Genomic DNA, 23,539 nt, shown 5'->3' with positions numbered 1-23,539 from the left:
AAACCAATTGTTTATTAACAAATAATTTTTTAAAGCCCTTAGCTTCTCAAAACTCAAAAATTTGATTGTCTGCTAATTGGCGGATGGAGAATTTTGACTAGTAATTTTGCCAAAATTATTTAAAAAATTAAATTTCTCGTAAATAGTTATCTAATGAACAACAGCAAACAACAAAACTAATTGTTTATTAACAAATAAATTTTTTAAAGCCCTTAGCTTCTCAAAATTCGAAAATTCTATTGTCTGCTAATTGGCGGATGGAGAATTTTGACTAGTTATTTTGCCAAAATTATTTTACTAAAGTAAATTCTCATAAATAGTCAACTAATAAACAACAGGAAACAACAAAACCAATTGTTTATAAACAAATAAATTTTTTAAAGCCCTTAGCTTCTCAAAACTCGAAAAATCGATTGTCTGCTAATTGGCGGATGGAGAATTTTGACTAGTTACTTTGCCAAAATTATTTTACTAAAGTAAATTATCATAATTAGTCAACTAATAAACAACAGGAAACAACAAAACCAATTGTTTATTAACAAATAAATTTTTTAAAGCCCTTAGCTTCTCAAAGCTCGAAAAATCGATTGTCTGCTAATTGGCGGATGGAGAATTTTGACTAGTTACTTTGCCAAAATGATTTTACTAAAGTAAATTCTCATTAATAGTCATCTAATGAACAACAGGAAACAACAAAACCAATTGTTTATTAACAAATAAATTTTTTAAAGCCCTTAGCTTCTCAAAGCTCGAAAAATCGATTGTCTGCTAATTGGCGGATGGAGAATTTCGACTAGTAATTTTGCCAAAATTATTTTACTAAAGTAAATTCTCGTAAATAGTCATCTAATGAACAACAGGAAACAACAAAACCAATTGTTTATTAACAAATAATTTTTTAAAGCCCTTAGCTTCTCAAAACTCAAAAATTCGATTGTCTGCTAATTGGCGGATGGAGAATTTTGACTAGTAATTTTGCCAAAATTATTTAAAAATTTAAAATTCTCGTAAATAGTTATCTAATGAACAACAGGAAACAACAAAACCAATTGTTTATTAACAAATAAATTTTTTAAAGCCCTTAGCTTCTCAAAGCTCGAAAAATCGATTGTCTGCTAATTGGCGGATGGAGAATTTTGACTAGTATTTTTGCCAAAATTATTTAAAAAATTAAAATTCTCGTAAATAGTCATCTAATGAACAACAGGAAACAACAAAACCAATTGTTTATTAACAAATAAATTTTTTAAAGCCCTTAGCTTCTCAAAACTCGAAAATTCGATTGTCTGCTAATTGGCGGATGGAGAATTTTGACTAGTAATTTTGCCAAAATTATTTAAAAATTAAATTTCTCGTAAATAGTTATCTAATGAACAACAGCAAACAACAAAACTAATTGTTTATTAACAAATAAATTTTTTAAAGCCCTTAGCTTCTCAAAACTCGAAATATCTATTGTCTGCTAATTGGCGGATGGAGAATTTTGACTAGTTATTTTGCCAAAATTATTTTACTAAAGTAAATTCTCATAAATAGTCAACTAATAAACAACAGGAAACAACAAAACCAATTGTTTATAAACAAATAAATTTTTTAAAGCCCTTAGCTTCTCAAAACTCGAAAAATCGATTGTCTGCTAATTGGCGGATGGAGAATTTTGACTAGTTATTTTGCCAAAATTATTTTACTAAAGTAAAATCTCGTAAATAGTCATCTAATAAACAACAGGAAACAACAAAACCAATTGTTTATTAACAAATAATTTTTTAAAGCCCTTAGCTTCTCAAAACTCAAAAATTCGATTGTCTGCTAATTGGCGGATGGAGAATTTTGACTAGTAATTTTGCCAAAATTATTTAAAAAATTAAATTTCTCGTAAATAGTCATCTAATGAACAACAGGAAACAACAAAACCAATTGTTTATTAACAAATAAATTTTTTAAAGCCCTTAGCTTCTCAAAGCTCGAAAAATCGATTGTCTGCTAATTGGCGGATGGAGAATTTTGACTAGTATTTTTGCCAAAAATATTTAAAAAATTAAATTTCTCGTAAATAGTCATCTAATGAACAACAGGAAACAACAAAACCAATTGTTTATTAACAAATAAATTTTTTAAAGCCCTTAGCTTCTCAAAACTCAAAAATTCGATTGTCTGCTAATTGGCGGATGGAGAATTTTGACTAGTTACTTTGCCAAAATTATTTTACTAAAGTAAATTCTCATAAATAGTCATCTAATGAACAACAGGAAACAACAAAACCAATTGTTTATTAACAAATAATTTTTTAAAGCCCTTAGCTTCTCAAAACTCGAAAATTCGATTGTCTGCTAATTGGCAGATGGAGAATTTTGACTAGTTTTTTTGCCAAAATTATTTAAAAAATTAAATTTCTCGTAAGTAGTCATCTAATGAACAACAGAAAACAACAAAACCAATGGTTTATTAACAAATAAATTTTTTAAAGCCCTTAGCTTTTTAAAACTCGAAAATTCGATTGTCTGCTAATTGGCGGATGAAAAATTTTGACTAGTTAGTTTGCCAAAATTATTTTACTAAAGTAAATTCTCGTAAATAGTCATCTAATGAACAACAGGAAACAACAAAACCAATTGTTTATTAACAAATAATTTTTTAAAGCCCTTAGCTTCTCAAAACTCAAAAATTCGATTGTCTGCTAATTGGCGGATGGAGAATTTTGACTAGTAATTTTGCCAAAATTATTTAAAAAATTAAATTTCCTGTAAATAGTCATCTAATGAACAACAGGAAACAACAAAACCAATTGTTTATTAACAAATAAATTTTTTAAAGCCCTTAGCTTCTCAAAGCTCGAAAAATCGATTGTCTGCTAATTGGCGGATGGAGAATTTTGACTAGTTACTTTGCCAAAATGATTTTACTAAAGTAAATTCTCATTAATAGTCATCTAATGAACAACAGGAAACAACAAAACCAATTGTTTATTAACAAATAAATTTTTTAAAGCCCTTAGCTTCTCAAAGCTCGAAAAATCGATTGTCTGCTAATTGGCGGATGGAGAATTTTGACTAGTTATTTTGCCAAAATTATTTAAAAAATTAAATTTCTCGTAAATAGTTATCTTATGAACAACAGGAAACAACAAAACCAATTGTTTATTAACAAATAAATTTTTTAAAGCCCTTAGCTTCTCAAAGCTCGAAAAATCGATTGTCTGCTAATTGGCGGATGGAAAATTTTGACTAGTATTTTTGCCAAAATTATTTAAAAAATTAAAATTCTCGTAAATAGTCATCTAATAAACAACAGGAAACAACAAAACCAATTGTTTATTAACAAATAATTTTTTAAAGCCCTTAGCTTCTCAAAACTCAAAAATTCGATTGTCTGCTTATTGGCGGATGGAGAATTTTGACTAGTAATTTTGCCAAAATTATTTAAAAAATTAAACTTCTCGTAAATAGTCATCTAATGAACAACAGAAAACAAAAGAACCAATTGTTTATTAACAAATAATTTTTTAAAGCCCTTAGCTTCTCAAAACTCGAAAATTCGATTGTCTGCTAGTTGGCAGATGGAGAATTTTGACTAGTTTTTTTGCCAAAATTATTTAAAAAATTAAATTTCTCGTAAGTAGTCATCTAATGAACAACAGGAAACAACAAAACCAATGGTTTATTAACAAATAAATTTTTTAAAGCCCTTAGCTTTTTAAAACTCGAAAATTCGATTGTCTGCTAATTGGCGGATGAAGAATTTTGACTAGTTACTTTGCCAAAATTATTTTACTAAAGTAAATTCTCGTAAATAGTCATCTAATGAACAACAGGAAACAACAAAACCAATTGTTTATCAACAAATAATTTTTTAAAGCCCTTAGCTTCTCAAAACTCAAAAATTCGATTGTCTGCTAATTGGCGGATGGAGAATTTTGACTAGTAATTTTGCCAAAATTATTTTACTAAAGTAAATTCTCGTAAATAGTCATCTAATAAACAACAGAAAACAACAAAACCAATTGTTTATTAACAAATAATTTTTTAAAGCCCTTAGCTTCTCAAAACTCGAAAAATCGATTGTCTGCTAATTGGCGGATGGAGAATTTTGACTAGTAATTTTGCCAAAATTATTTTACTAAAGTAAATTCTCGTAAATAGTCATCTAATAAACAACAGAAAACAACAAAACCAATTGTTTATTAACAAATAATTTTTTAAAGCCCTTAGCTTCTCAAAACTCAAAAATTCGATTGTCTGCTAATTGGCGGATGGAGAATTTTGACTAGTAATTTTGCCAAAATTATTTAAAAAATTAAATTTCTCGTAAATAGTCATCTAATGAACAACAGAAAACAAAAAAACCAATTGTTTATTAACAAATAAATTTTTTAAAGCCCTTAGCTTTTCAAAACTCGAAAATTCGATTGTCTGCTAATTGGCGGATGGAGAATTTTGGCTAGTTATTTTTCCAAAATTATTTTACTAAAGTAAATTCTCGTAAATAGTCATCTAATGAACAACAGAAAACAACAAAACCAATTGTTTATTAACAAATAATTTTTTAAAGCCCTTAGCTTCTCAAAACTCAAAAATTCGATTGTCTGCTAATTGGCGGATGGAGAATTTTGACTAGTAATTTTGCCAAAATTATTTAAAAATTTAAAATTCTCGTAAATAGTCATCTAATAAACAACAGGAAACAACAAAACCAATTGTTTATTAACAAAAAAATTTTTAAAGCTCTTAGCTTCTCAAAGCTCGAAAAATCGATTGTCTGCTAATTGGCGGATGGAGAATTTTGACTAGTTATTTTGCCAAAATTATTTTACTAAAGTAAATTCTCATAAATAGTCAACTAATGAACAACAGGAAACAACAAAACCAATTGTTTCTTAGCAAATAAATTTTTTAAAGCCCTTAGCTTCTCAAAGCTCGAAAAATCAATTGTCTGCTAATTGGCGGATGGAGAATTTTGACTAGTAATTTTGCCAAAATTATTTAAAAAATTAAATTTCTCGTAAATAGTCATCTAATGAACAACAGGAAACAACAAAACCAATTGTTAATTAACAAATAAATTTTTTAATGCTCTTAGCTTTTTAAAACTCGAAAATTCGATTGTCTGCTAATTGGCGGATGTAGAATTTTGACTAGTAATTTTGCCAAAATTATTTTACTAAAGTAAATTCTCGAAAATAGTCATCTAATGAACAACAGAAAAAAACAAAACCAATTGTTTATTAACAAATAATTTTTTAAAGCCCTTAGCTTCTCAAAACTCAAAAATTCGATTGTCTGCTAATTGGCGGATGGAGAATTTTGACTAGTTATTTTGCCAAAATTATTCTACTAAAGTAAATTCTCATTAATAGTCATCTAATGAACAACAGGAAACAACAAAACCAATTGTTTATTAACAAATAAATTTTTTAAAGCCCTTAGCTTCTCAAAGCTCGAAAAATCGATTGTCTGCTAATTGGCGGATGGAGAATTTCGACTAGTAATTTTGCCAAAATTATTTTACTAAAGCAAATTCTCATTAATAGTCATCTAATGAACAACAGGAAACAACAAAACCAATTGTTTATTAACAAATAATTTTTTAAAGCCCTTAGCTTCTCAAAACTCAAAAATTCGATTGTCTGCTAATTGGCGGATGGAGAATTTTGACTAGTAATTTTGCCAAAATTATTTAAAAAATTAAATTTCTCGTAAATAGTCATCTAATGAACAACAGAAAACAAAAAAACCAATTGTTTATTAACAAATAATTTTTTAAAGCCCTTAGCTTCTCAAAACTCGAAAATTCGATTGTCTGCTAATTGGCGGATAAAGAATTTTGACTAGTAATTTTGCCAAAATTATTTAAAAAATTAAATTTCCCGTAAATAGTCATCTAATGAACAACAGGAAACAACAAAACCAATTGTTTATTAACAAATAAATTTTTTAAAGCCCTTAGCTTCTCAAAGCTCGAAAAATCGATTGTCTGCTAATTGGCGAATGGAGAATTTTGACTAGTAATTTTGCCAAAATTATTTAAAAAATTAAAATTCTCGTAAATAGTCATCTAATGAACAACAGGAAACAACAAAACCAATTGTTTATTAACAATTAATTTTTTAAAGCCCTTAGCTTCTCAAAACTCGAAAAATCGATTGTCTGCTAATTGGCGGATGGAGAATTTTGACTAGTAATTTTGCCAAAATTATTTTACTAAAGTAAATTCTCGTAAATAGTCATCTAATAAACAACAGAAAACAACAAAACCAATTGTTTATTAACAAATAATTTTTTAAAGCCCTTAGCTTCTCAAAACTCGAAAAATCGATTGTCTGCTAATTGGCGGATGGAGAATTTTGACTAGTAATTTTGCCAAAATTATTTTACTAAAGTAAATTCTCGTAAATAGTCATCTAATAAACAACAAGAAACAAGAAAACTAATTGTTTATTAACAAATAATTTTTTAAAGCCCTTAGCTTCTCAAAACTCAAAAATTCGATTGTCTGCTAATTGGCGGATGGAGAATTTTGACTAGTATTTTTGCCAAAATTATTTAAAAAATTAAAATTCTCGTAAATAGTCATCTAATGAACAGCAGGAATCAACAAAACCAATTGTTTATTAACAAATAATTTTTTAAAGCCCTTAGCTTCTCAAAACTCAAAAATTTGATTGTCTGCTAATTGGCGGATGGAGAATTTTGACTAGTAATTTTGCCAAAATTATTTAAAAAATTAAATTTCTCGTAAATAGTTATATTATGAACAACAGGAAACAACAAAACCAATTGTTTATTAACAAATAAATTTTTTAAAGCCCTTAGCTTTTTAAAACTCGAAAATTCGATTGTCTGCTAATTGGCGGATGAAGAATTTTGACTAGTTACTTTGCCAAAATTATTTTACTAAAGTAAATTCTCGTAAGTAGTCATCTAATGAACAACAGGAAACAACAAAACCAATTGTTTATTAACAAATAAATTTTTTAAAGCCCTTAGCTTTTTAAAACTCGAAAATTCGATTGTCTGCTAATTGGCGGATGAAGAATTTTGACTAGTTACTTTGCCAAAATTATTTTACTAAAGTAAATTCTCGTAAATAGTCATGTAATGAACAACAGGAAACAACAAAACCAATTGTTTATTAACAAATAAATTTTAAAGCCCTTAGCTTCTCAAAACTCAAAAATTCGATTGTCTGCTAATTGGCGGATGGAGAATTTTGACTAGTAATTTTGCCAAAATTATTTAAAAATTTAAAATTCTCGTAAATAGTCATCTAATAAACAACAGGAAACAACAAAACCAATTGTTTATTAACAAAAAAATTTTTAAAGCTCTTAGCTTCTCAAAGCTCGAAAAATCGATTGTCTGCTAATTGGCGGATGGAGAATTTTGACTAGTTATTTTGCCAAAATTATTTTACTAAAGTAAATTCTCATAAATAGTCAACTAATGAACAACAGGAAACAACAAAACCAATTGTTTCTTAGCAAATAAATTTTTTAAAGCCCTTAGCTTCTCAAAGCTCGAAAAATCGATTGTCTGCTAATTGGCGAATGGAGAATTTTGACTAGTTATTTTGCCAAAATTATTTAAAAATTTAAAATTCTCGTAAATAGTCATCTAATGAACAACAGGAAACAACAAAACCAATTGTTTATTAACAAATAAATTTTTTAAAGCCCTTAGCTTCTCAAAGCTCGAAAAATCGATTGTCTGCTAATTGGCGGATGGAGAATTTTGACTAGTTATTTTGCAAAAATTATTTAAAAAATTAAATTTCTCGTAAATAGTCATCTAGTGAACAACAGGAAACAACAAAACCAATTGTTTATTAACAAATAATTTTTTAAAGCCCTTAGATTCTCAAATCTCAAAAATTCGATTGTCTGCTAATTGGCGGATGGAGAATTTTGACTAGTTATTTTGCCAAAATTATTTTAACGAAAGTAAATTCTCGTAAATAGTCATCTAATGAACAACAGGAAACAACAAAATCAGTTGTTTATTAACAATTGATTTATATGTTAAATTTTGTTCGTAGAATATTTTTATTTAACTCTATAGTGAATGAAATTATTGCGAAAAAGAAAGAATGAAGAATTGATCATTTCGAATTATTCGGTTGCGACGCCAATGAATTTGTCAGGCGTGTGGCGGATGGCGGGTCGCTAGCTTCACGGCACCAAAACGAACTCCCATCCCTTCTATTATACTACACACTCAATGATTGTTAATGTTGTGATTGACATGTAAACATCACCGGTGCAAATGTTATTTATTTACATATATTTTTGTGTTTTTTTTGTTCTTAAAGCACCAGTAGTCATTTAGGAAGAAGAAGAAGATATTTTTGTTTGCTATTAACAATGTTGCAGCAATCAAAAATAGACTTCTTCTTCCCTACACTGAAAGGAAGTAAAAGTGCTGATTCCAAAGGAAAGGTAAGTGTAAATTTTTCTTACTTTTTCCAAAGACTCTCATTTTAAAAAACTATTTTACACTAAGCCATGCATTTTCGGAAATCCATTGTTGTAAGAACACTTGTGTTGACTCAGCTATTACGTCCGAGAAATAGTAATTATTGTTAAGGAGAATAAGACGAAAACATTCGAACAAATAGTTTTTAAAAATTAGTTCACTCCAACGTTTCGAAATCTAAATGATTTCCTCTTCAGGGAGTCTATAAAAATATAAAATAATATACAAAAAATATAAAATAATATACAACAAAATATAAATAATATACAACAAAATATAAAAATAATATGCAATTAATATACAAAAAAATCAATGCAACTGTGTGTATAAATTTAAATGTAATTGTGGGAAATCTTATATAGGACAAACAAAAAGACCGTTACATATTTGCACTAATGGAACATAAGAGTAATATTGATTTAAATGTAAAATATCATAATGTTATTAGTAATCACTTAACAAATTTCAAAAATGATTCTATTCCACATTTTATAAAATGGGATGAATTTGAAGTGCTAGATATTGAACCTACTCTAAAGGCGCTAGCACAGCTCCTACTGCCTGCCTGCCTGCCTGCAGGTTGACATGGTAACACATAGGAGTAAGAGAGTAAGAAAATTCAAATTAAATGTTTTTTCTCTCTCACTCTTATGGCGCCTGCCTGTGCAGGCAGGCAGGCAGTGAGGTGAGAGTGTACCTTTAGTAAAAGACTTTTCTCAGAAATGTTTTTTTATAAAAAAAAGAGGGAAGTAATAGTTTAAATAAAGTAACTGATTTGGATAATTTTGATAGTTCACACGAAATGATTTTGAATTATTTCCATTAATTAATAATGTTGATTGCTCATTTGCCTACTCTTTGTTTCTTATTTGTTTTTGTCTTTATTTAACAATTGATGTACAGAATCGATAGTTCTTTGGAGTTCAGTTTTAATTTTGACTTCACACGCAGAGTTTTAATTTATTTAAGTATTTTTTTAAAATTTCTATGGTGTGTTATTATAAATGTGTGTCATTATAATGTCCATGTTTATCAATGTTAATTTATTTATTTAACTATGATATCAATGTTTATTTATTTATTATTTTTATTAATTATGCATATTATTATTGTTTATTGAAAATATGTTACGATGACGTCACAATATGCAATTAAAAAAATTTCTTGCCAGTCTCTGGTACTGAGAATTTACTTCTGAAATAGAGAACAATAAATGTATTAATTTTCTAGATGTTCATTTTATTAATAATTTTTCTTTTCTAAACCATATGAATTGTTTTCAGCAAAAAAAATTGGTTTCCAATCAAAAAAATACCAATTCTCAAAATAAGTCTATAAAAATGTCTGCAGAGTTAAAACGCAAAGCGTCACTAACTAACGAGAATGTGCGTAAAATTCCAAAAGTCGAATCACCAACAAAACTTGTAAAAATTTATCCTTCGCCATTAGGAAGAAATTCTCAGTCCAATCAGAATTCACCACAAAAATCAAATTCATTCACACGTTCAGAAAGTAGTGAAAGTCTTCGAATCGGTTCGTTTACACCAAAAAAGTCACCACGTTCCTCGGGGAATTCAAGACAGGCGGGAAAAATTAGTCCACGAAAACTCTTTAACGATACGGAAATTCCAGAATTGACGAGAAATGTAGTTGAAAATTTGAATCTAGTAAAACAGGGAGGCATTGGTCCGAATGATTTTGATTTGGAAAGAATCTACGACTCGAGAACTTATAATGTTCAATATAACAGTTTGAAGACTGACATTGATGATAAATATGAGGTGAAGGATGTTATTTTCCCTAGGGAAACTCATGCGGATCATTTATTTTCAATTGTTACTGATGTTTTCTCAAGTGTTATAAATTGTGGATATTTTGACGAGCAGGAAGTGGATCTTGTATTTTCCTGTCTGAGTATGTCGGCGAAAGCACAAATGCTATTAGCTCGATTGCTCAAGAGGAAACGAACTTGGTATCGAAATAATGTTCTCCAGTATCCGGAAATTGACAAGGATTTGAATCCGTATATGAAGGAATTGGTCAATAACGGTCTTTGTGAATCGAGTAAGTTTTTAATTTATATTTTAATATCTTAAAACTTTTTGTATGAATAGCTTCCCTAGGACAATTAGAATTCGATTTTTCAAAGTTCTAATCTTGTTTCCAATCTCAAGTTCAGAAATTTGATCAGATTACCCAGAAATTGATAATTCTATACGCTCCTTAATGGTAGAAACGTTTTTCTTAGAGACCGACGATGAAGATGTGGAGAATCTTTTAAAAATGCTAAAAGTAGACGAAATTCGTGCGCTGTGTGTAAAAATGAAAGTAGATCATCGTGGATCAAAGGCTACTATGATGGAGAAATTACTACTTTTGAAAAATAATCGAAAATCATGGTTCATTGGAGCAAAATGTCCAAGTTTGATGCTAAGATCAGTAATTAATGAAGCTTTAGGTGCATGCACGAAGTTATCGAAAAAAGCAGTTTGTATATTTGATAGAATATTAGTTCTATTGTATCCATGTCAAGATCCAGCGGAAAGTATTTCGGATTTGTTCTTTTTGCTGACGAAGATTAAAATTGGCGAAGTTATGTATCCAACAACACCGAAAGAACGCTATCCTATTTTTAAAAATAGAGAACAACTTCTAAGGTTAGTATAAATTTCAAATTAGGTTTTTTGGGTTTCTTTCGCTTTTACGAAAAATGTTCAAAAATTTAAACTAAATGTTCGTTTAATAGGTATGTTGAGGCGCTGAACGCTTTAAAGGCATTAATCGAATCCACAGAAAATAAAGACTGGAACTCAGTGAGAGAAATTGGACACGAAGCTTTTAATCGTCTGCTTCCTCATTTAGAAAACGGATCAGAAGAAGAAAATAGGTACAAGTTATCCAATATTAGATTTATTTATAGTAAACTGGTAATAGATTTAATAGCAAAATTAGAATTCTTTAAAATTATAGTAGACTAATCAGTCTACTATAATTTTAAAGAATTCTAATTAAACCTTTCTCAAAACTTTTGCTGCCTTACTTAATAAAATTTTTAAATTATTAGTACTCTTCCATCGCATGTGAAGAAATACTCACCACTCAGTGTTTGGACAAAAGTTCTATCGAAGAGCATTGACGCCTTTAAGAAAACTCCTGAGACGATAGAATTTGCTGTTAAGTATTTAAGGGCCCTGATTGATCAGAATAAATATGGGAAATCGTACCTCGGACGTTGGTACAAGGAACTTACGCTAATTGAAATGCATCACAGAAAGGATTTACAAACATGTGCCACTTTAACTTTACATGCTCTAACATTGGAAAATTTGACTGAAGTCGACGTTAAGGAATTGCTCGAAAGGGCCAAAAAATTATCACGAAGAAAAACGGGAATTACGAAGGAGACGAAAAAATTAATTTGCCATATTTTAGAAACCGTTGAAGAAAGACTTCCCTGTGAATTTGACGTTGTTAATGAAATCGAAGCTCATATGGTGCAAGGGTATATTTTTCAAATCTAAACCTAAATTTATTTTAATGTACTTTTTAAAGAAATGTGGAATAATTTTAATTTTATTTTAGGAATGTTACTGGTTCGAAAAGTACTTGGAAAGTCGATATAGGTGAAGATAAAGCATTCACGAAAGTTGAGAACATTGCTCTTAGGCATTATCATGAAAATGGATTTATACGCGGATTTCATTGCGAGGGTTCTTTGCCTTTGAGTTTGTTCAATATTTTATTCTGGAATGAGTTGTACACAATTTCAGTTCCTGGAGCTTTTGTCTGTTCATATCAAGAGACGCCATTGGATTTATTTACTTCGAAATTTTTCGATAACAGAAAAGAACAAATTGAGGATAAAATTCGATTTATTAGAGGACTTGATAATGAGACATTCGGTGAATTATTCAGCGATGAGTACATTAAATATCAGAATTTTCAAACTATGATTTCTACTAATCTTTTCGAGACTGAACAACATGTTAAGGTTTGTTTCCCTTTCTTCTTTCCTCATTCTTTCTTTTTCTTAAAGAAAAGAAGGAAGGCAATAAAAGTTTATTTTTGCTTCTTTCAAAAATATTTAGAAAATAAAAAGTTGATCCTGAAAATTAATTCTTCAATAGGAAGTGGCAATGTGCCTTGGAGCAACTGGCATCGCCGGAATCTGCGAGAAACTAGCGACTAATTTTCTTCTCTGGAGATCTGGATTTCCCGATTTGTTCGTGTGGAATCCATTATCAAATGAGGTTTAACTTTACTATTTTTAGTATTTTTTTAGTTTCTATTTGGTAAATGTTTTTGAATCTTATGCTCCCAAATCAAAAATATTTGATTTCTTGATAATTAAAATTTAAAATTCCTTTCCTTAATTTTTCTTCGTAGTGCAAAATTGTGGAAGTAAAGGGACCTGGCGATTCCCTAAGTTGTAAGCAGAAATTATGGTTGCAGTACTTGCAGCAAATTGGACTGAGAGCAGAAGTCTGTATTGTGAAAGGTATGTCCTAAAAACATGAACAAGAAAATACATTAAAGTTTTTAAGTTCAATTTGCGATTAATGAAAATTCTTATTTCTTTCCAGACAAGAAGAAAAGTGGAAGTGCTTATTAAATCTAAATTAAAAATTACTATTTAAAGAATTGACTTGTATTTTTTGCATGAAATTGTCTTTTTTATTCGAATGTATTTTTCGTTTTGTTTGAATGTTTTTCGTTCCACAATTCATTATATTTTTTTAAAAATACTCCAACTTTACCGTTTTGAAATAAAGTTCTATGTTCAATAAATAAGTTATAAAATTAATAAAACACTGTTACTCCTATTCCTAATTCCAATTATCTCTCCATTTTCTTTATCTTAAACCAATCCTATAAAATAGCCAACCTCTTTTTCAATATTCCTTATTTAAATTGAACCAAAGAAATAAGAAAATAATAGAAAGTGTTCCTAAGCTATTGGATGTAAAAATTGCAATAATTAAAATTAATTATTGTAAAACTTATAATTTGATTCAGAAAATTACCCTCCTAATATGGTTTCGTCCCTTAAATTTAATATTTAAAAAAAACTTTACGAAATCGTTCGTTTGAACCAAATTTTATTCACGTTGCACAAATAGAGAACCATACTCTTCATGAATCAGCTAAAAGTTATTTGCTATTTTTCTAAAAAAAAAAATGTTGAACGTTTACAGAAACGATTTATTACAATAGTCAGAAAAATAATAATACGTACTTTTTTCTCCACATGACATTTTAAATATTTGATGACATCAAATTATACATTGCATACAAATTTCTTTTTACATAACTTTCTGAAGATATTTATAGAGAAAAAAAATAAAAGAAAATAATTTTTGCATCCCTATATTTTATTATTACAGAAAAGAACTAAAAGAATTAAATTGTTTTTCTTCGTTTTATAAGACTTGATATGATTTATTATGCAACGAAAAGAAAAGAAAATTACCTCTTTTACAACATTTTGAGATACAGAACAAAATATTTTTCTCTGCAGAAATCAATTCGAAATAACATAGTAGAATTTATAGGAGAAAAAAACTCTTTATTTTTAATAAAAAAAAATAATTAATATACCTGCTTTTTTATTGACTGATAAATGGTTATGGAATTATTTATAAGTCTTTTTAAGATCAGGGGGGTGGCAGAAATCTATTTTGAAAAGTGTCTAACAGTCTAAGGACGAGGATCGTTCGAACAACATAGAAAAAAGTTTTGCACAAAGTTCTGGTTTAAGTGGACAGAAAAGTATTTGGTTTTTTGTAGAATGTATGATTCAAAGAAGCGGGAAATTTACATAGGACAAATTTCATATACTTTATTTCAAATTTGTGGAATTTGGAAACCACTCCAGTGTCATTCACAATGGAAGTTGAGAATTTATTATTTCTACTCAATTTTTACACTGACGTTGTATTTTTTATCAACTTTTTTGCTATTTATTTATATGTTTCAAATTCATGAGGATGTTAAAAGTTTCACGCAGAGTGTATTTTATTTTTCTACTTATTTCAATGTTTTAATGAAATTATCAATGCTCGTTATTAGGCGAGAAGTATTTATTAAATCCAATACAATGCTTCTTTCTGATATGTGTCGTTCGCGTGATAATTATGAGGCTGATATTATTAACAAATGTTCTGAGATTGGAAGGTCTTGTATAGTCTTATTAGAGAATTTTATTTTTCGTTTAAATAAATTTATCAATGTTTCTGTGGAAGATGAAATTAAATTTATGAATATTTTTTTTTTATTTCAGGAGAAGTACTATTCGGTTCTTAATTTTTGTACATATTACTCCGATAACAATGTTATTGGTACCATTAACGTCAGATAAACGAAGGGCCCTACCGCACGAACTTTGGCTACCATTTACTCTTGAAGTGAAATTTGTTTATATTTTAATATATTTATATCAAGCAATGTGTCTGATAATGATACTTTACATTTCGGTTGGAATGGAAAGTTTAGCTTTGACTGTAATGCAGCAGATTTGTGGTCAATTGGAAATAATAAAGTATCGGTTGAGTTTGCTTCCTAAATTGGTGGAAAATAACAAGTACAAACCTGTTAAATACTCTCATGAAGAGGGAATCGTTAAGCATTGTATTAAAAGTCATCTGTACATTTATTCGTAAGTTGAGAGCAATTTTTGATGTAATGGAAGTACTCCTAATCATCAAAAGCTTTTGATGATTTTAGGAGTACTTCCATATTGTTTTCACAGATTGGGAGAAAATATAAATAAACAATTTGGTCTGATAATATTTACACAATTTTTCGCATCCATGGTGAACATGTGTGCTATTATTTACAATATGGCAAGTGTGAGTCCAACTAATCGAATGTTTTGGATAATGATAGCATCTGTTGGGAGTTACATCCTACAAATTTTTATATACTGTTTCTATGGGGATAAAATGACGGAAAAGGTATTTGAAATATTGCACCTGATCCCCTAACAAGATAGGTTTAGCTTCTTAGGTTACTTTTGCAAAAGGAACCAGAGCTCAGAAATTTTTATCTCTATTCCAGAGCTCAGAAATTGGTTCTGCCATCTATACCTTGGACTGGGAGGCATTAACAGTTAATACACAAAAAAGTTTAATTATTATTATGATACGAAGTACGAAACCCATTAAACTGACTGCCTCATCAATCATCATCATGTCCATTGAAACATTTATGAAAGTCTGTACAATTATGAATTTTTATATTTCCTTTTACTTTTTTTATTTAATACTTTGACGCAGTGAATACAATCATTCGGATAGTTCTAAAACATCCACTATTAGGAAATAATTATAAACCATTTAAATTTCAGATTATGAAATCAGCGTATACTGCTTATAATGTATTAAAATAATTCCATAGAACGAACGTAGTAAATAGAAATAAATTATTAGTAAAAAAGAAAAGAATTATAAATTATTCTTCATGTGACTAAGGCGGTAATTTTGTAATGAGAGTAACAGAAAAATTCTTCGAAATTGTGCAGAAAGTTTTTAATGTATTTATATATAATAAATTTAAAAAAAGTATCACATGCAACTACAGTGTTTTTAAAATTTTTATTTATTCATGACATATAAACGGTTTACTATTAAAACCCTTTAAGATTTACATAATAAAGTAAATTTACAAAGCCATAAGTGACATGATAATTATTAAAGTAAATAATTGAAAATAAGTAATGCAGCAAAATAATAATCATCTAAATCATTAATTACACGATAAGTATAACAATACGAATATTCGCAATAACAAGAAATTTAAAAAATTAATTGCAAATTTATCAAATATAAATAGTAAAAATAATAGAGGACTCATTAAGGAACCCTTCACAAGAATGAAAATTAATAATATAATATAAAGATAGTTGCAGTCCTAAATATTCTAATTCTGGTCGAATTGATGAATCATAATTCTACAACCAATCCTCTTTTATCATATCACTTCCTTTCTCGGCGATCATAATTGTAGGTGCATTTGTGTTTCCCAAAGGCACAACAGGCATTACTGAAGCATCAATTACTCTTAATCCTTGTATACCGTGAACCTTTAATCTTGAGTCAACAACACCTTGAGAATCTTCTTTTCCCATTTTACAAGTTCCCACGGGATGAAAATCGGTAGTAAATTTATTTTTCAAAAAGCACAACCAGTAATCATAAGTATTGAATTCAAGGGATTGACATGAGTCCAAAGGTTTTTTGTCGAAGATAAATTTATTTTTTCTCATAACTGTTGAATTGAGAATGTCAATAGTGAGCCTGATACCATCTATTAGCCGATCAACGTCCTCTTTTTCGGTTAAATAACCAGGATATATTAAAGGTGCACCCCTAACAGGATCTTTTTCATTAAGAGCAAGATATCCTCTACTTTTAATTGACAATAATGCCGGTTTAATAGCAATTTCGTTTTCATTTAATGCATCCATAGTAATGAGTATGTCTGGAACATCTTTTTTTTCAAATACAGTTTTGCTGAAGCAAAGAAACATGAATTCGACACTTCCAGCCAATGGTCCTTCCCGTTCTGTTAAATAGTGAAACAAATTTTCCATATTTTTCTCGCAGGTCTTTGGTGTTGTTTCATTATTTTCTTTCTTAGCCGATAGCCCTGGAGCTGACACATGATCATGTAGGTTTTTACCAACTGGAAGATCTTTTATAACTTCAATACTATGTTTCTTAAGTTCTTCACTTGGTCCAACTCCAGAGACCATTAACAATTGGGGTGAGTTTACAACCCCACCGGATATGATAACTTCCTTTCTGACCAGAATTGTTTTAGTTACATTAGTTTTTAGAGATGTGTATTCAACACCAATGGTTTTTTTTGTTTTTGCATCGATTATTATCTTTGTAACTAGTGATTGACTTTTGACGAATAAATTTTTTCGGATACCTCTAATTGAACGAATGAATGCTATATTTGTACTTGATCGAAAATTATTGCCGGCTGTTAATTGTGATAATGTCACTCCTAATTGTTTAACAGCATTTGGATCCGTTAAATTATGACCTTGTTCTTGGTAAGCATTGAGAAGAATTTTTCCCTCTTCTGTTAAATATGGAAATGTTTGTACTGACAAATATCCACCTGTTCCATGATAATTGGGATTATTCTTCACAACCTTAAAGGAAAAACTGATTCTCAAAAAAGTACAAGAATGAAGAAAATGAAAACTGGGTTTTGAATTAAGGAATTAAATTTGTTTGGTAATAAAAATTTACCTCAGGATCTAAATTATTTTCCGACTTTAGGAAATATGGTAAAACATCTTTATAACTCCATCCTGGATTGCCCATTTTCTCCCAATTGTCAAAATCTTCCCGATTTCCTCTAACGTAGTACATGCCATTCATTGCACTGCTACCACCCATTACCTATATTTTTGAATTATTTTTATAAATTAAATTCTCTGCTTACTTTTTTGATTATTAATTATTCGGTATTTTCTGATTACGTACTTTTCCAAAGTGCCATGTAATTTCTTTATTCTCTCCAATTAAACTACTTTCGGGTTGTGTTTTATATTCCCAATCGAATTCTGTTAACCCTAAGTATTTAAGAAAACCAGGTATATTTGCAATCAATGGTTCCTCTTTTCCAACCTCTAATAAAAGTACCTATTATGCAAAATTTATTTATTCTTCCTACACTGCTAGTTAAACTAAATCATTATTTAATAAATATGTACAGTTTTTTACTAACCTTCCAATCGTTAACTTCTGAGAGTCTATTTGCTACTACACATCCTGCGGAGCCAGCTCCAACAACAATAAAGTCATACTCCTCTACTTCCGGTATTTCTTGCTTTCAAAAATGATTCAAATTTTCAAATTTATTTCCCTAAATTATTATTTATCAATTGACTCAAATTCATGATACTACTTTGAAATTGTACGTACCAAATTAAATTTCTTGTCAGGTGAGTAATTCAAAAGGTATGAGAGCATGAGCGTGTACAAACAAGTACATAAACTTCCTGAACATGTCTCACCAGAAATTGGAAATAACATTTCTAACTTTTAATTTTAATTCTGAATAATTGGGAAAATCAATTAATTAATACTATTGTACAATTATATTATTAAATTTAAGCCTTTAATCCTTTTCATTTAATTTTAAAAATTGGTAATTGTAATACCAAATTAATAATAAATTGTAACAAATAATAACAGAATTATAATAACAAGTTAATAGTAAATTGTAACAAATAATAACATAATTGTAGTAACAAGTTATTAATAGTAAATTGTAGCAACTTTAATAATAGAATCGAGATAGAATAAATTGTAATAACAACTTTAACAATAGAAATAACTATAAGTAATTTACAAACCCGTCCCAATTTTTATTATTATTAATTAAAATTAAATCGGAAAACGTAGGGATAATATAATATTTGGGTTACTTCGACTTAACACTTATCTATATTTTATTGTCATTTTTATATTATAAAACATTAATAAATATAATTTTATAAACTTTATTTTAAATTTCGTTTGTTCAAAATATTATGTGAGTAGATTATTGTCCGTTATCATATCTTTTGTTCGTATTTAAAAGCTTAAAAAAATACATGTAAAAAATCTATAATCATATTTATTTGCACACGTATTTTAAAATATAATATATCATAAAAAATTGTTTTCTAGTAGAGAATCGTAAATTTAATTATTCAACGACTTTCAAATAATCTGAAGGTTAAGATTATTTTTTAGGAAAGAATCATATGCAATGTTGTAAAATGTATCAACACAATATTTATATATATATATATATATATGAGAATATGAAATCAGGTGAGTACTGTTGACAAGAATATAACAAATTTTATTTTATTTATAATTTTTCATTTCTTATATTTCTGTCAACAGAAAATCATTCTATAGAGGCTGTTATATGGATTTCTTTAAACCTTCAGGAGTTCATATATTTTCCTATAGGATCCTGTGTAGGTCAGACAATAAATTTTTTAAATTTATAGAATTTATTCTAAATATTTATTGTATCTTAGAATTATATTAGAAATCTTAACATTTCAAAGAAAACTTTGAAAATAAATTTGGTGCGAAACGCGACTTACTAAGCAACTATACCTAAAACTATGGTAAACGAGCTATTCTAACAAAAAATCTTCCCCTCAAGGTTCAAGAAATTTAAAAACTTTGCTAATTCTCTTTCAAATATTATTAATATTTTGGATAGTATTATTTTATTATTTTAAGATTCACCTCATTGCGTATAGGCTTATTTTAGACCTTTAAGTAAAATTATAAATTATAAATTTATAAATTTCACTTACCAATTTCTGTTGTGTAACTTTCAACGCACCTCTGGTTGTAATAGAGAATAAAATTTCCTGTGTTGCTCTATTTAAAGAATTACTATCATATCATATATTAAATAAATATCATGAAAAAATAAAAATTTTGCAATAAAAATGTTTCTCTTATTACTTCTTTTTATTAATAGTAAAATAAAGCTATGCGTATTGAGAGATAATTTACAAAATACATAAAAAGAAATATAAGCGATTACCATATATCGCATTATATGCGGATGCAATCGTTGATTTTAGTAAGGCTTTCGATAAAGTTAATCATAGTATACTTATTAAAAATTTTAAAAAGTGCGTCGAATGCGTTTCTGGTCGAATCGATGAATTAATAATTCTACAACCAATCCTCTTTTATCATATCACTTCCTTTCTCGGCGATCATAATTGTAGGTGCATTTGTGTTTCCCAAAGGCACAACAGGCATTATTGAAGCATCAATTACTCTTAATCCTTGTATACCGTGAACCTTTAATCTTGAGTCAACAACAGCCTGAGAATCTTCTTTTCCCATTTTACAAGTCCCCACTGGATGAAGATCGGAATAAAATTTCTTTTCCAGAAAGCACACCCAGTAATTATAGGTATTGAATTCAAAGGATTTACATGAGTCCAAAGGTTTTTCGTCGAAGATGAAATTATTATTTCTCATAACTGTTGAATTGAGAATGTCAATAGTGAGCCTGATACCATCTATTATCCGATCAACGTCCTCTTTTTTGGTGAAATAACCAGGATATATTAAAGGTGCACCCCTAACAGGATCTGATTTATTAAGTGCTAGATATCCTTTACTTTTAGGTGACAATAATACTGGTTTAATAGCAATTTCAGTTTCATTTAATGTATCCATAGTGAAGAGTATGTCTGGAATGTCTCTCTTTTCAAATACAGTTTTGCTAAAACAAAGAAACATAAATTCCACCCTTCCAGTGAATGGTCCTTCTCGTTCTGTAAAATAGTACAACAAATTTTCTATATTTTTCTCGCAGGTCTGTGGTGTTGTTTTAAAATTTTCTCTCTTAGCCGATAGACCTTGAGCTGACACATGATCATGTAGGTTTCTACCAACTGGAAGATCTTTTATGACTTTAATTTTATGTTTCTTAAGTTCTTCACTTGGCCCAACTCCAGAGACCATTAATAATTGCGGTGAGTTTACAACCCCACCGGATATGATAACTTCCTTTCTGGCCAGAATTTTTTTAGTTACATTAGTTTTTAGAGATGTGTATTCAACACCAATGGTTTTTTTTGTTTTTGCATCGATTATTATCTTTGTAACTAGTGATTGACTTTTGACGAATAAATTTTTTCGGATACCTCTAATTGAACGAATGAATGCTATATTTGTACTTGATCGAGAATTATTGCCAGCTGTTAATTGTGATAATGTCACTCCTAATTGTTTAACAGCATTTGGATCCGTTAAATTATGACCTTGTTCTTGGTAAGCATTGAGCAAAATTTTTCCCTCTTCTGTTACATATGGAAATTTTTGAACTGACAAATATCCGCCTGTTCCATGATATTTGGGATTATTCTCCACAAGCTTTAAGGGAAAAAGTTATTTTAAAAAATAGTTTATAATGGATTTAAGAAAATGAAGGCTTGGTTTTGAATTAAGGAATTAAATTTGTTATAAAAATTTACCTCACGGTCTAAATTATTTTCCGACTTTAGGAAATATGGTAAAACATCTTTATAACTCCATCCTGGATTGCCCATTTTCTCCCAATTGTCAAAATCTTCCCGATTTCCTCTAACGTAGTACATGCCATTCATTGCACTGCTACCACCCATTACCTATATTTTTGAATTATTTTTTTAAATTAAATTCTTTGCTTACTTATTTGATCATTAATTATTCAGTATTTTCAGTACATACTTTTCCTAAATACCATGTAATTATTTTATTTTTTCCAATCAAACTTTCTTCGGGTTGTGTTTTATATGCCCAATCGAATTCTGTGAACGTTAAGGATTTAACTAATCCAGGTATATTTGCAATTAATGGTTCCTCTTTTCCAACTTCTAATAAAAGTACCTATTATGCAAAAATTAATTTTTCTTCCTAAACTGCTAGTTAAAATAAATTGCTATTTACTTTCAATAAAGAAATAATTAAATACTTTTAATAAACATTTATAGTTCTTTTTACTACATTACCTTCCAATCGTTAACTTCTGAGAGTCTATTTGCTACTACACATCCTGCTGACCCAGCTCCAACGACAATAAAGTCATACTCCTCTGTTTCCGGTATTTCTTGCTTTCAAAAATAATCCAAATTTTCAACTTTATTTCCCTAGGTTAATTATTATTTATCAATTGACACAAATTCGTGATCTACTTTGAAATTGTACTTACCAAATTAAATTTCTGGTCAGGTGAGTAATTAAAAAGGTATGAGAGCATCAGCGTGTACAAACAAGTACATAAACTTCCTGAACATGTCTCACCAGAAATTGGAAATAACATTTCTAACTTTTAATTTTAATTCTGAATAATTGGGAAAATCAATTAATTAATACTAACTGTATTTTTTTTAGTCTAAATATAAGTCTACGACGTCCTTTTCATTTAATTTTAAACATGGACAATAAATGACAGTGGCAAACTTCCCTCTGCGAATTAAATGACATTATTGCTATTGTTACACAAGGAAAATTATAAGAAAATGACTATTTAATTTTAAAAATAAAATTTGAAATATAAGATAAATACAATAACATTGTATTATTGTTAGTATCGAAAAACCTTGACTCCTTTCAGTGATAACAAGCATTCAGTTTTATTTTCAACAATACGAACGCATTTATAATTTATAAAAACTATTAGCTCTCACACCTCGTAATTAAAAATTTATTTTTTTATTATTTCTCTTTTATTTCAACAAATAAGATTCTGATTATACAATACAATAGTAAAATTATTTGAATAAATAATCTTTAGAATTTTATTCGCCTCTTACCTTATCTACTAGCAATAATAACACGCGCTACATAGCGAACGTGTTCTTTGTCAATTTTAATTGTCAATAGATATTCACCAGTAATGTTTATTAAAAATTGTTTTTTCTTTTTTATTATAAAATTTAATTTCCTTCAAAGTATTTCTTCAACAAAAATTAAAATACAGAAAAATACTTTGTATTCTATGATCAAAGTATCGATTTGAACGAAAAATTTATAAAAACAGATGCTGCAATATTTTGATAAAATCTCCGTAGTGCAACTAAATAATTTATTTTATTTTAATATAATATGTAAAATTATAAATTTCTCTTACCAATTTCTGTTGGGTAACTTTCAACGCACCTCTGGTTGTAAGAGAGAAAAAATTTTCTGTATTACTCTATTTAAAGTATTACTATATATCATATAATATTTAAACGTATGGAAATAAAAATATACATAAATTATTTTAAAATTTTTCACAAAGAATAAAAAATAATAAAGTGTAACCATAAAAAAGCAAAAATAAAAATGGTTTTCTTATGACTTCTTTTCATTATTTGTAAAAATAAAGCTATTGCATGTTGAGAGGATATTTCACAAAATAGGAACATAAAAAAAAAGAATTGTAAACGATTACCATTGTTGTTAATTATCTACTGACAATAGAATGAGAAACTACAGGAGCGTTTTTTTAGTTAGTATGTGCATAAGTTTAGTAATGACAAATATATATATATA

At 28.4% G+C, this 23,539-nt stretch overlaps 4 protein-coding genes across 5 annotated transcripts; 2 read left to right on the top strand and 2 right to left on the bottom strand.

The window, feature by feature from the left end:
* Positions 1–8,205: 8,205 nt before the first annotated feature.
* On the top strand, positions 8,206–13,255 carry LOC122500095 (fanconi-associated nuclease 1-like). The gene is made up of 9 exons (XM_043608822.1): positions 8,206–8,431; positions 9,752–10,532; positions 10,717–11,125; positions 11,215–11,355; positions 11,533–11,970; positions 12,051–12,459; positions 12,596–12,718; positions 12,855–12,966; positions 13,052–13,255. Exons 1-9 carry the CDS (start codon positions 8,357–8,359, stop codon positions 13,078–13,080), a joined length of 2,517 nt encoding a protein of 838 aa, XP_043464757.1. The 5' UTR covers positions 8,206–8,356; the 3' UTR covers positions 13,081–13,255.
* An 876-nt stretch (positions 13,256–14,131) lies between these two features.
* Positions 14,132–15,942, top strand: LOC122500093 (odorant receptor 43a-like). 2 transcript variants are annotated; one of them, XM_043608820.1, is made up of 5 exons: positions 14,132–14,642; positions 14,749–15,123; positions 15,217–15,421; positions 15,525–15,680; positions 15,814–15,942. In XM_043608820.1, the coding sequence occupies exons 1-5, from the start codon at positions 14,257–14,259 to the stop codon at positions 15,853–15,855; spliced, it is 1,164 nt and encodes a 387-aa protein (XP_043464755.1). In that variant the 5' UTR covers positions 14,132–14,256; the 3' UTR covers positions 15,856–15,942. The 2 variants fall into 2 exon arrangements, with proteins under 2 accessions (XP_043464755.1, XP_043464754.1); XM_043608819.1 differs by having other exon boundaries at positions 15,525–15,937.
* Positions 15,943–16,046: 104 nt separating this feature from the next.
* On the bottom strand, positions 16,047–19,895 carry LOC122500091 (glucose dehydrogenase [FAD, quinone]-like). Its single transcript, XM_043608816.1, has 6 exons — positions 19,810–19,895; positions 18,410–18,541; positions 18,213–18,314; positions 17,969–18,127; positions 17,732–17,884; positions 16,047–17,631 (listed from the first exon to the last, which is right to left on the bottom strand). The coding sequence occupies exons 2-6, from the start codon at positions 18,518–18,520 to the stop codon at positions 16,417–16,419; spliced, it is 1,740 nt and encodes a 579-aa protein (XP_043464751.1). The 5' UTR covers positions 18,521–18,541; positions 19,810–19,895; the 3' UTR covers positions 16,047–16,416.
* LOC122500092 (glucose dehydrogenase [FAD, quinone]-like) lies at positions 16,047–23,194 on the bottom strand. Its single transcript, XM_043608817.1, has 7 exons — positions 23,133–23,194; positions 22,212–22,468; positions 22,012–22,113; positions 21,731–21,889; positions 21,496–21,648; positions 20,187–21,394; positions 16,047–16,423 (listed from the first exon to the last, which is right to left on the bottom strand). Exons 2-7 carry the CDS (start codon positions 22,320–22,322, stop codon positions 16,417–16,419), a joined length of 1,740 nt encoding a protein of 579 aa, XP_043464752.1. The 5' UTR covers positions 22,323–22,468; positions 23,133–23,194; the 3' UTR covers positions 16,047–16,416.
* Between the last annotated feature and the right edge of the window lie 345 nt (positions 23,195–23,539).

This window comes from Leptopilina heterotoma, unplaced genomic scaffold, assembly GCF_015476425.1.
Source record: "Leptopilina heterotoma isolate Lh14 unplaced genomic scaffold, ASM1547642v1 Lhet_181, whole genome shotgun sequence".
NCBI classification, from domain to species: Eukaryota; Metazoa; Arthropoda; class Insecta; order Hymenoptera; family Figitidae; genus Leptopilina; species Leptopilina heterotoma.
This window is presented reverse-complemented; position numbering and strand designations above follow the sequence as displayed.